This window comes from Apus apus, chromosome 4 (genome assembly GCF_020740795.1).
Source record: "Apus apus isolate bApuApu2 chromosome 4, bApuApu2.pri.cur, whole genome shotgun sequence".
NCBI lineage: Eukaryota > Metazoa > Chordata > Aves > Apodiformes > Apodidae > Apus > Apus apus.
In genome coordinates, this window is record NC_067285.1 from 30,230,968 (window position 1) to 30,244,286 (window position 13,319).

Consider the following 13,319-nt stretch of genomic DNA (forward strand, 5'->3'; position numbering starts at 1 on the left):
CAGGGCTCTTAATAATATTAACTGTGGACATTACTGGCATCTTAACTAAGTGCTGAAGCACCAGATAGTGTCAGATGTGTCTTATTCTCAACTGCAACTGCACACAGCTGGAATACTAGGCAGTCTATGCAGGCTTATTGGTGTTTATTCACATGAGGGATTTCATCCTTTCCCAATATTTCCCATCCCTGAAATTGAGACTTGCACAACTGCTACCTCATAATTACTTCTGAGTACCACCCATGGTACTTTGTGAAGGGCTGTTCAGAGATGTGATTGTGTTGGAGCTCAGAAAACAAGTATCTAATAGGCCTTTAACTGAATGAATCATGTTTATTTCTTTTGCAGGGAACAAATCACAAGATAGTGGGATTGCAGAGATGGAGGAACTTCCAGTCCCACACAACATCAAAATAAGTAACATCACGTGTGATTCCTTCAAGATTTCTTGGGAAATGGATTCTAAATCCAAGGACCGCATTACTCACTACTTCATCGATCTCAACAAGAAAGAAAACAAGAATTCCAACAAATTTAAACACAAGGTAATTTTCATTTTAAAATCAAGGTGGATATACTTGACTTTAATTAAACACTGAGACTAATCTATTTATTCTTTCAAAGCCAGACGATGGGAAACAGGCATTGGATACACAGCAGTGGTGGGCTTTGATTAATCTGATTAGTAACTTTGTTATACTTGGAATACCTTCTCCATCTCTAGCCTTCTCTAATTAATACATTTGCTTAATAGAAAACTGAACATTACCTTTTCTCTTTCATTTGAAGCTGGAACAATTTTGAAACTTGTACAGTTTATTGCAAGACAGACCTTTTTATTCCTGACTAGTTCTTAATCATTATTTGAACAATTGATGTATTCTGTGCCTGTCCTTGTGCAGCGACAGACTCATGAGAGCAACACATATCATTTCAACAGAAGAGTCACAAATTCTAATGCATTTCTAGGAAGGCTTCCAGCAATTTTAGTTTGCAGCATTCAGCACTGTGACCTGAATATTCATCTGGCCTCTTTACTCAAGCCAGTGATGCAGGGACATACACTGAATGTATTGCAGAATCTGAGTTATCAAACGCAGCAAAATTTTATTTGACCCCAGACTAGTTGAAATACTGAGATATCTAGAGAAACATGGAATGAGGTAAACAGATAAACAACACAATCATCAGCAAATTTAAAAGCAGTGTTGGCAATATCTCTAAAAGGTAAGGTTTGCCAAGGCACACATAACCATACACGCAAACATGAGAGCTCTAATTCTAACAACACCTAAATTATTATTGGTTTATAAACCAGTGGGATAACCAGGAAATATTTCCACCAATTTCTCTGAGTCTTTTTATTGTGAGAGTATTTTTCCTGTGCCTACTGTTAATAGCATGTGTGTAGTTTTTGCATTTCCTTATTTGATTTCCTTTGGTTTTAATGTGATTGGAAGTAACATTAATTAAGTGTAATGAAAAATCACTTATCACTGCTTGAAATTAAAAAAGAAAAATTACATTTGGCCAAGATGTGGCAGTTTGCTAGGAGCCAGCATGTGAAACGCTACCAAACCTAATGTTGTAATAGCCATTTATTATCACCATTTTTAATTAGGGCAGCAAATAGAGTGTGCTTGGCTTTTTTTCTTACTGTTATGGCTTTTGGATTAGGATCCTTCAAACTGTCATTTTATACTGCAGGAATAAATAGGCGTTCTCATATAAATGCTTACTTGGATAGAGTCTGTTGGTTTTCCTTCATTCTATTAATCTACACATTTTTTCAGTTGTGCAAACTGGTCTAAAGTTGTAATTTTATCTGTATTTTTTTGGTAAAAAGTAGAGCCACTGTAGCAGATGAACAGATTAGGGTTATGGAAAGCAATATATCTGCCCCTCCTCCCTAACTGTGTAAAAGATAAACCCCTCTATTTAATCTGGTTTTAGGTAGTCTGCCCTTTTTTTGGTACCATTAGAAACATTTCCTGATACACAACTGGAGGGTGAGGCTTTGACACGCTGGGGTAATGGGACTTCTAATGTTACATGGAAACTGACAGAATTAATAGGGGCAAAAACCTCCACCAGGTTGTGGGCACGGAGCCCTGACCACAGTAGCTGTCGCCAAAGAAAAGATGACAGGAAGACTAATGATTGTAACTGTAGCAGCTGCTCACTGCTTTAGCCTTAGCCAGTTCAGCCCAGTGGGATGCCTTTGCATATAGTCCCAGGGTGGCAGCTTTAAATGTCATTTGAGGTTGCTTTTCTATTTCCTTGCAATTTTTCTTTACCTTTTATATATGACTTATTTCAGAATGCACAGCTGAGTCCTTTACAGAGAAAGCTTTCTCCCAGCTGTTTTTTTATTTAAATGAGAATTAGCAAAAAATAAATCACAACAACAAAATCTTACCTTAGATTGTCAGTCAATCACATTTCAGTTCTTGTAAAATCATTGCAAACACAATGAAGGAAGGGGTGGCGGATTGGTCTGGTTGTACTGCTGACTTGTGTTTTTGTCTTCTTGTTTCCCTCAGGATGTACCCACTAAGCTGGTGGCCAAAGCTGTTCCTCTGCCTATGACAGTGCGTGGGCACTGGTTCTTGAGCCCGAGGACAGAATACACAGTAGCTGTGCAGACAGCCTCAAAGCAAGTGGACGGTGATTATGTTGTTTCTGAGTGGAGCGAAATCATCGAGTTTTGCACAGCAGGTAATGTTGCTGAGGCAATTTGCAGCATAAGATGTATGCAATTAACCTTTGTACCATGAGTGGGTTACCTGTCTATCACCAGTCACTCCTGGAAACTGGAATTCTAACTTTATGCTTTTATGCACTCTGTAAGAGGTGGGAGGCAGCTGGAGTGCCTCCTTGTTCCACAGTAGCTTATCTGCCTCAGGGTGCTGTGCCTGGCACCAGTTTGTCCCAGGTGAGGAAAAGACACTGGTGTGCCTGTTGCTTTCTGCTAGCACCTGTGGAGAGAAGGCAGAGTGGCAGCTCCCTAACAGACAGCTTGCTTAAGACATTCTGCTGCTCTCCCTTCTCTGCATGCTGCAAAGCCTGAGCATCACAAAAACCTGCCTTGAGGATCAGTTTAGCCTGTCATTAATTTATGAGTTACTGTCTTCCATTAGATGTTCATCCCTTAGTGCCAATGTACTTGCCTGTGTGAAAGCTGAAGGTATCTCTTCATAGATCCCACGTTGGTTGAGATGCAATTCTCGGTTCCTCTGCAGTCCCAAATACAAGGAAACCAACTTTAATGCAGGAAATGCTGAGCTGAAAGTGGCTGCAGGTTTGCAGGGTATTCGTGGGGAGGATCAGATATGTGTCTTCCTGCCATTTGTTTGTTGCCACTATTGGAAACTGGTGCTGGGCTATATAGTTTCTCTATAGCTACTGCATGATGCGAGGTATGTTACCAAGGCTCTGTTCCCAATTTTAAGTCTGCACATCTGTGTAACTTTTGGAGAGTATTATGGGTTTTCTTGCCCTTCATACTAGCAGCTTGTGTTTTCTTTCCAGATTATTCAAAAGTTCACCTAGCACAGCTACTGGAAAAAGCTGAAGTGATTGCAGGCCGTATGCTTAAACTGTCTGTTTTTTATCGGAATCAGCACAAAGAATACTTTGATTATATCAGGTAAGAGAATAAACATATGCAAAATTGTGCAGCATCTTAAGGGAGTAATGAGAATAAGTAAATGCAGGCAGCTGTGCTAAAGCTAGAGCAGAATGTCTGTATGCTATATGGCCAGTTTAGAAGAACAGAATAAAATAAACATAAAATAGAACTTCTTTCACCTTGCTTAACTGAGCACTTCCATTAGGCAATACAAGTTTGTTTTTTAAAGCATGAACTGAAGTATTTGCAGGATCTCCAGCCAGATTAAAGTGTCTGTTATAACAGAGTGTTTAGTAGCCAGATACTTCTATAAGAAGTTCAGAGTGAAATGTCTAATAGTAGTAGTAGTGCACAATTGTGCATATAGGCATTTGCCTGCTTATAAGAATTCCGCTTCAAATAATTGCTCTCCACATGCAACCAGCCCCATTTTTATGCCCATATGTAGTAACCGGGGCTCTGAAATCCAAATGTTAATTTACAGATCATGTGGGAAAGCAGAGGGGATAATGTTTAGACCATTTTACAACACTGTGCTTCAGTTGGAATGAATAAATGGGATAGTTGGAGGGTAGGAGCATATTCCTGGTGGAGGTGTAGCGTGCCTTTGCACATCCAACCTGAAACATCACTACAGTAGGAGACTTGTCAATAGGAGTCAAAGCTCCTGTAGTGACTTAGCAGGAGCAGGCAGCATGCAGAGGTAACCTTCCACCATGAGAAGAACCTGGATGAGAGGTAAGCAGTGTCTCAACATCTATTTCAGCACTGTCAGAAGGGTGGCAGCACTGACTGTACTTTTTCAATATGTATGGAGAGATGGGGCTGCTGCTGTGCCACATAATTCCAGTTCTATGTGGGTGTCACATTAGTACCTGTCTAGAACTAAAAGTATTTTTAAGCTGATGAAGAAAAAAAATACTCAAGGGAATCCAATTCCAAAGAGGAAGCTCCAGCACCCTTGAAAACTTACCTACTTTGCAGTCATGAGTATCTGCTTGATTCCAGGAGTGTCCTGCATATTCCAGAGCATAGGGTTTGGTCTTTCCCTTCTCTGTTTTGGAAGAATTATTTTATGTCACATAGTGACAAAGCTGCAAAAGTCAACAGAGGTATGTAATGAATTGCAGTTGTTGAGGGTTTTTAAGGACCCCTTACATCTCTACTGCCATCCTGGCCAAGACACCACAGCAGGGATGTGCCCATGGTGGTTGTGATACTCATAATTTTGTGTTCTATTGTATGATCATAGTGCACTTGCCTTTGTGTTCATAGAGCTTTGAAATTTGCCACTGAGGTGCATTTCTAGCTGTGGTTTTGATCTGGTTCTGCCAAATGTGACTCTAATTGATTGCAGTGTATCTTTTCCCCTCGCTCCTGTTATGTTCTTTCTTGGTTGGATACAAATGCAGACTAGTTTGTTTTCCCTTCTGTCAGTAAGTCAGAGAGAAAAAACTAGGTGTCACCAGGTCAGTGTGAAGCCAGAATATATGTAACTGTCTGATGGTTGCTTGTTCCAATCAGAACTGTAATAATATTGGTTACAGGTAATACTGTAAAAAAACTGTAATAATATGGTTACAGGGGCTAGTCCTTGCACAATCCACCCTTCTGGATGATATGTTAAAAACCCTGACCACAGGCGTCCTTTCAGGAACATTCCTTGTCCTAGCATGCCTGCCAATGGCTTCTGTGGTGTCATCTCGTGGTGCTATAGCAGCAACCCCTAAATGAAGGGTTTGAAGTCTGAACTCATAAGTAGTGTTTGTGTCACTCTATTGCTTACCTTAGCTGGGAGCACCATGAAGCAGCTCAGACCCCAGGAAAAAAAGTTGACCTATAATTAGCTTAATTGGCCACTGGATGTCAGTATCTTGCCACAGAAATAGAACTGCAAGAAGCCTGGCTTTCAGGTTGCAGAAACAGTGGTTATTCATGCTTTTATCCCCACACCCCAAGCAATGTCTTGTGAAATAAACAGTAACTACATATAAATTGAATGGCACAGAAAAATTTTTAAATTTATCTGTCTTAGAGTCAAATTAAGATGCTGCTGAGGAGAGTGAAAATAATGAAAAAAAAAAAATCATCAGACATTACTGAGTTGATTAGAGCTATTTTGTATGTTACACTGAATTCATTTGCTTTGACTGCTACCTCCTGCTTGAACCAAGTAAAACCTCCATCTTACCTGGAGCTGTTGCAACTTCAAAGCAAAGAGAGCGCAGTTTCTCTTGGATACCTTCCCCTCCCCTCAAAAAAAACAAAACAAAACAACAAAAAACCCACAACAAAACAAAAAAGCAGGGAGAAAAGAAGAAAACAGTAAAAATAAGGTGAGAGGGAGATGTAAGGCTCTTAAGCCCCACGGCCTCATGCGTTTTCAATCTCTGTGTGAATAAAGGTAATTCTTAAGGGTGCTTAGTGAAGCTGGTGTTTTGCAGGACTGACTTAATGGTTTCCCTTTCTGGTATCACATGGTTGCTGGTGCAGAAAGAGACAAAGCTGTCACTACAGCACTTCCAGACAGGTGTGAGGCACAAGAAGGCTGGGGAATGTCCTGCTATACATAGAATCTTAGGTGCTAAGGGGAATTAGATGGGGGGTTTTGGACTGATCTCCTAAATTTAGCAGTCTAATGCTGATGAGTGCAATTTGGGATTTAGAGTTTTAAGAATTCACTTGTTACATTGAATGTTTCTTTTCTCTGGAACCAATCTGAGCACAGCTGACAAAAAAAAAAAAAAAAAAAAAAAAAAGTGAGTCGTGTACATTTTTACCCCTTAGGACTAGTGACTGCAGAAGCTGGATACCAACCAAAGTGGAAACTAACCAAATTACCTAATAGTCTGTGCCCAGCTCTGCTTTGATTGAAGTCAGCAGTAGACAAATTAGACCTGAAATTATCATCTGGGGGGAAAAATATGGCAGACAGTGAGTACATTCCTTCTTATCAGCTCTCTGAAAAACATTCAGAAATAACTCTCACTGGCAGTTTTATACATGAACTATATACTGCCTATGCTAAAAATATACATTAACTAACAGTATGTTCAGCATATTGAGACCGACTTGCAATTTTCAACATGTGATTAAACTGTGTTTATTGTTAGAACTGTAGTGGAAGACTGAACAAATCAGCTAATTAAAGATATTTGTGGTTTGGGGCTTTTTTGTTTGTGCTGTTCTTTCCTGCATATAATACCCACACAGCTCACAGCTGCCAGCGAAGCCAGACTGGAAAAGCCGATTTTTCCCATGAGCAGAAGTTATTCTAGCTTTCTCTGAGCCTGGTGTCCCTTGATTTTCATGCTCCTAAGATCTTGACACTAACCAGTTTTCAGTTTAACCATTTTCCTTTGGGTCCCTTTCATACTGTTAGCAAACAGCCCGACAACCTAACTTTCTACTTTTACTTTAGTATGTGTTACAAAATAAACAATACCAGTCCTTCGTTTGTAGAGAGCATCATGGGAATGCTATGCAGCCCTCTGTTAAGGATAACAGTGGCAGCCATGGCTCTCCAATCAGTGGGAAGCTGGAAGGCATCTTCTTTAGCTGCAACACCGAGTTTAACACTGGGAAGCCACCCCAAGATTCACCTTACGGAAGATACAGGTTTGAGGTTGCAGCTGAAAAACTCTTCAACCCAAATACTAACTTGTACTTTGGAGACTTCTACTGCATGTACACAGCCTACCACTACGTCATCCTCGTGATCGCCCCCGTTGGATCCCCAGGAGACGAGTTCTGTAAGCAGCGCCTTCCCCAGCTAAACATAAAAGATAATAAGTTTCTGACCTGCGATGAAGAAGACGGTGTCATGGTTTACCATCATGCCCAGGATGTTATTTTGGAAGTAATTTACACTGATCCTGTGGATCTCTCCCTCGGCACAGTTGCAGAGATTACTGGTCACCAACTAATGAGCTTGTCTACTGCAAATGCAAAGAAAGATCCCAGCTGCAAGACCTGCAACATCAGTGTTGGACGTTGAAAGCTCCTTCCTTATATGTAGCAGCCTCCAAACCTCTGTTGCCCACGTCCATAGTCAGACGTTCTGTCGGAAGCATGCACATGCCACTGCCACCAAAAGCAAACACCAGTCTTCAGAGTCTCCAATAGAGTTTTAGTATTTCTTCTCTCCCTCTTTCCCTTCTGTTCCCCCGATGCTTTAAATGATTAGGAGTCCTGGATTTTTTCTGGCAACCATTTATACCTAGATGCTGCAAAAATTGTCTTCAGTTTCTTGCCAAACATAACAAAATCCTATATAAACTGCTTTAGCAAAATAAAAATAATGGCTTAGAAGTGGTGTTTTAAATATGCATTCATTTTAACTACTGAACAAATACTGGGATAACTCCAAACAGCATGAAAGGTTGTAATTGCAGCATGATTTAAATTTCAAAGCCTAGAAATGTCAGCACTTCCAACGTGTTGTTTGACAGTGTTATTTATGTTATTTATATTAGCTAACTGAAAACAGAAACTGTGTCTCGACATAATAAATATAATAGAAAAATATTTTATTTGTACCGTTGTATAAAATATTATACAATCATATAGAATATATAGATTACATTTTAATATCAATTGTATACATACGTCATGAAATCATTTTCCCTTATCAAAGATGTAGTTTGTAAACTTCAAATAGCTCTGTATCTGTTCCTGTTGCTCTAGATTTAATTAAAACAAATTTACGAAGGAGACCATTTCTGATTCATAAAAGTTGTTATAAATTATCAAGTCACTACACTGAAACAACAAACCTCTGAGAAATAAAAAAAATCCTTTTTTAGAGTTCATACTTTTTCCTCCAAACTACTTGGAAACGTGTACGTCTTCCACATCATGCTGGGCCACTACAGACAATATAAATACAAATATGGGTGGTATATAATAGACTTTATAAAATGAAGATTTACTTGCCAAGATAGAAAACAGGTTGCTTATTGTATGTGGCCAATACAGAATGACAGTTAAAGCAAACCATTAAACATGATTCATTTTATTCAAGTCTCTTTTTTTTTTTCCTCTTTTTTCTTTTTTTTTTTTTTTTTTTTTTCAATTCTTTCTCTCTTTATGTCAGGGCTAAGACTCCCAGAATCCCTGCTTTTCATTTCTAGTACAAAAGCCATTGATAATTCTGTTAACAGTCCACTTTTCACACAAATGGTCTATCACAAACAGTGAAAAATTCTCCTTAATATTACAAAGTGTGTGCTCTGAAAGTTAAGAAAGATGCATAATTTCAATGGAAAAATATCTTCTTTATAATCTTATTTTTAGCAAACAAGAAGTCTAACGTTCTTCATCAGGTAAACTATGACACTCAATTATATACCATCTACTTCATCTATCCAAAATATCTTAGCATAATGCAATAATCTAGACTTGTTTTAATATATATAATATATATATGTGGCAATTTAGAACACAAGAAATACTCCAACATCTTACAAAGTGCATGCGTCTAAGCAAGCTTTGGTAGTTAGAAAAGCAGATGTTTTAGCGTCAGGCAAAATAAAGTGCAAAGTTTAATACAGAAATAAAAATTAGCATATAGTTGATCTATTTACTGAATTTTAAGTACTGTGAGCCAGGTCCTGTGAACCATAGTGAAAAGGACAGCAGCCAGGACATTCACTTTAGCTCTTCCTGATAACCTGTATCTATGTCATAAAAAAAAAAAAAAAAAAAAAAAAAAAAAAAAAAAAAGCAGCTCCACCCAGGTCCTTCTTTCTTTCTATCTTTTGTTGCATAGGCAGCTTTGTTTGAACCTATTAGAATTGAGTGGCAACTCTATTTTGAAATATAGCATTTGCCCATGAGTTTTTCTTTCATTTGTTTTAAGCTCATGTGTCTTTTAATCTAGTGAATAAGCAGACTGAGAACTGATATTAATATTTAATTATAGTGCATGTTAATTCTGGAAAGAAATGGGTGGTACATTACCATGGACTAAAATCCTGGAAAGCATGTCCTCACACTTTTTAAATCTAAAAAGCAGGTCAAACTGAGACTCTACAATACTTCAGTGTCCTTTTAATTTCTAACTTTCTCACAGTGCACTTCAAGGCTTTTTCAAAAGGAAAAAATAGATATACTATAGTCCACTCACCCGTGCGTAGTATTCTTGCATATTGCTGTCCTCTCTCATCCCAGCTAGCATAACTGGTAAAGTGCATCAAAAATCTCAGTGGTGTCAAATAATTGTGCAGAAGACCAAGACCTGTAAAATTACTTTCTCTTTTTCATTACTTGTGTGTTTACTTGTTTTTTTGCTAGAGAACAATACCACAGCATTGCATTAACTTCAAATCGTTTTGGAAATATCGTGCTTACTGATGAGAACTTCCAAGAGCCTGATTTTGGCTTTTGTGTGCTTGTATTCAGAGTATTCCTCGGCCATCGGCACCCGATCTTCTTTCTGAGGACTCCTGATCAAAGCAAATAAAAACGCCATTTTAAGAGTCTCCTCTTACTTTTAAGAGTAAGAGGAAAAATAGACTTTAAAATTAATTCTGCAACAACTAACGAGGACTGCGTAGGATTACCTTTTTTCCCCCCTAACCATAGGTGACTAAAGAGAATTTGACAGGACCATAAAGCTCTAAAAAGACAGAATTTAAAGGATAGTATTAAAAATATTTAATTTTCTTATAACAGGTTATTTTTTTTCATGTTAGCTATGCAGCTAATTTTTTCATTCTAAAATATGCAGAGAAGTTATTACGCAGTGCTCTGAAAATTGGTACCAGAATACTAACCACCCATATCTTCCATAGTTTCCACCAAAAGTTTTCTAAATTAAGGGAGGAGGAAAAGATGTGTGTGTTTCTGCTGGTGAGGGTGTAACCAATGGCTTCTGGTTTCAAGTCTGGCCTTTCAAAAATTAATCATCTGCCAGCTGTAATCCCTGCAGATTTACATCCTCAGTAACACACAGCTTCCCTTCAGCTCAAGAAACATCCTGAGATGAGGTTCATACCTCTTACAGACATGTCCTCAGGGATGTCCACATCCTGAAGGAACTAAGTAGGGAGAAGGACATCTTCATAGAGACCAGACACCTCATGGTATCTTCCAGCTTCTCTGGCCTGCTCACCTAAGAGTAGCCTCTCCGGCAGAAACACACACTTGTGCACAGGAGCCCAAAGGGAAGGAGAGAGCTTGTGTTGAGCTGGTTGCTTACCTTCCTGTCTGCTTGTAGAATTGTTCCTCAAACTCTCTCAGAGCTTTACGAAGCCTTTTCTTATCTGCTTTTGTCTCTCTGAGATGTTCAAGCAGGACAGGCCTGTAAAACAGAGACAAGAACATGATCATGTGCTTGGAAGTATTGTAAGAGCTGTGCCTTTGGGCAAATAAGCAGGCTGCTGCTGTGGGTCATGGCAGGCCCTGAGCTCAGGGCCTCAAAACATTCCACCACATCCCTCCCAGCTACGGATAGAACTGACTGCACCATCACACAATAAACAGTTTTGCTCCTTCCTGTTTACTAGTATCCACATGCTTCTAATCAAGTGAAGGCAGAGGCTCTATGGCTAACATGGGAGGAAAAGCTTTCAGAATTGTGTCTTGCTAGTGGCCTTAATTTTGTATGCAATTAATTGCAGTTGACAGGGCTCAGCATCTCGCAGGAGATGCTTTGCATCTCTGTAACTGAATTAATAGTCACCGTCCAAGCCCTAATCCTAAAAACAGCTGTTACCAAGCATTACTGTGATGCAGTGGAAATGCTACCCAGAATTAGCATTTCTGGAAGCATCTTTTAGCGGGTATTTGGATAATATTTAAAAAAAAAAAAAAAAAAAGAAAAAGAATTCTGTTATACCATATGCAGCTGGATTGTATGTTTTTTTCCATAATAACAAAATACACAGGCCTAACCTCACAGCATTTGTGAGAAACTATTGCATACTCAGTGGAGATACATAGAAAAGCAAGATATTTTTCTTTACTCTCAATTTTGGTAGCACCTCATCAACTTCATTTATGCATTTTAAGAAGATAAGTAGTGAGATATCTGAAATTGTCAAATATTTATAGGTAGGCCAGCATGTCTTTATGATACCAATAGGTAGTATCTACTACTCTGTAGTTGTTTCTCTGATCTGCATATATTCCTTCCCCTTTCACTTCATGAACTTGGCACAAAGTTGCTTGCATCAATAGCTCAAACCACAGGGATGCTGCCCAAATGACTAACTGCCTCTGCCACTTTTCTCCCGTAAGAAAACACTGAATCACTGCTTTGGTATAGAATATTCCCATGTAATAAGTGTGGATCATGTTTCATTTTAAGGCTATATAAAATATTCTAAAATGTTCAGGGGAAAGAAAAAAAAGACTGAACTTACATTGTTGCCTCATGTAAATTGGACATAGACAAGGCTGTTTGCCTGAAACCTTTCTTTTCATCCAGAGGTGACACATAGGCAGGCTCACTCTCCTCCTGAGCGTAACACAGGTGCTCATCAACAGGAAGGCAAGATACTGGGCCAGATGACAACTCATGGCTGTTTTGAGAATGGTCTTCATCTGAGTCTTCCTCCTCCTGCTTGTAAAATGTAAAAACATAATTCAATTAGTTGTTTGCATGACCATACTAACAATTAATAGAATTACAACATAAAGAATAAGGACCTAAATTCCTGGATGTAATCACTGAAATAGTTTGCATATATTGAGAGCTTTACCCAGGTCTACCTGACATTGTTCATGAGAGGTCTTATGGGGCTCACTGAGTTACTGTCTCTTGTCCACCATGACTAAACAGGACAGAAGCTGGCCCTGCTTTTGGGTGTCTCCAGCAATTTATTTCTGTTTATTTAAAAGCCTTTATAAGGAGCAAAGATTTTAAGAACACTATATTTATGGAAGCTCTGCAATCTTGCTGGAAGTTGCACTCCTCTTGTATACCATCTACTGGTTGTAATAAGTCCAGAAATTCTGACTGTAACAAGAGTTGGAGGCAGAGATTCCACAGTTTTATAGCTACCAAAACAGCATGATGTTGCTGTCTTTCTCACATTCCTTCATCCTCAGAAGAAATGCTGAGCTTTTAAAACTAAGGCTTGAACAGAAAAACTCCATGGAACAAAGCTCATAAGTATCACAAGAGAACTTCAGTTAAAAAATTAATAAAATATCCATGTGAATGTGTACAAATATTTACACTGGGTTTTTTCAAAGAAATATAAAGCTCCATTGTCATCTCACATGGCAATAGTTCTTAATTTTAAAAATCAGCTCGGTCCCAAATACTATTAGATTAGTATTTTTGATACAGATATACCAATTAACTTCCAAATAGTCCTATTTCACCTCTACTCACAGTGAGACCTGTTACATTACATCGACACATTATTAATTGAAGTACTACTAATGATATTTATATGCTACACAATTGATAAAAGCATTGCCTACAACAACCAGAAGATACAGTGACAGCACTTCATGGCAAGAGAGAGGTTTCACTCCCTGTTGCCTAGATTATCCATAAGAGAGAATCGATGCAGCCTTTGATCTCTTACCCTGTCACTTGAAGTGGTTGCCTCAGAAACTGCTGCTCAATGTTACGATCTCTGGCATTAGACTTAGAAGTTGCATTTTACAGAGCAGTTGCTCTATTTGAGATATCAACACCCCATATTAAGCACTAAGCACATTTTTCAAATAT

General features: G+C 38.6%; 2 protein-coding genes across 5 annotated transcripts in view; one reads left to right on the top strand and one right to left on the bottom strand.

Annotated features, from left to right (window-relative positions):
* Nucleotides 1-8,349, top strand: part of PHYHIPL (phytanoyl-CoA 2-hydroxylase interacting protein like) — a 51,764-nt gene extending 43,415 nt beyond the window's left edge. For both annotated transcript variants that reach the window (XM_051617607.1, XM_051617606.1), the window contains exons 2-5: nucleotides 349-545; nucleotides 2,544-2,718; nucleotides 3,532-3,649; nucleotides 7,094-8,349. In XM_051617607.1, the coding sequence (XP_051473567.1) occupies nucleotides 381-545; nucleotides 2,544-2,718; nucleotides 3,532-3,649; nucleotides 7,094-7,628 (993 nt within the window). In that variant the 5' untranslated portion in view covers nucleotides 349-380 and the 3' untranslated portion in view covers nucleotides 7,629-8,349. The remainder of the gene's footprint in view (nucleotides 1-348; nucleotides 546-2,543; nucleotides 2,719-3,531; nucleotides 3,650-7,093) is intronic.
* Nucleotides 8,350-9,323: 974 nt separating this feature from the next.
* The window catches only part of FAM13C (family with sequence similarity 13 member C), a 47,512-nt gene continuing 43,516 nt past the window's right edge, over nucleotides 9,324-13,319 (bottom strand). For 2 of the 3 annotated variants that reach the window (XM_051617603.1, XM_051617602.1), the window contains 4 exons: nucleotides 11,998-12,197; nucleotides 10,833-10,934; nucleotides 9,983-10,077; nucleotides 9,324-9,811 (listed from right to left, as the gene is read on the bottom strand). In XM_051617603.1, coding sequence (XP_051473563.1) covers nucleotides 9,744-9,811; nucleotides 9,983-10,077; nucleotides 10,833-10,934; nucleotides 11,998-12,197 — 465 coding nt within the window. In that variant the 3' untranslated portion in view covers nucleotides 9,324-9,743. The remainder of the gene's footprint in view (nucleotides 9,812-9,982; nucleotides 10,078-10,832; nucleotides 10,935-11,997; nucleotides 12,198-13,319) is intronic. The other variant, XM_051617604.1, reaches the window with a different exon arrangement.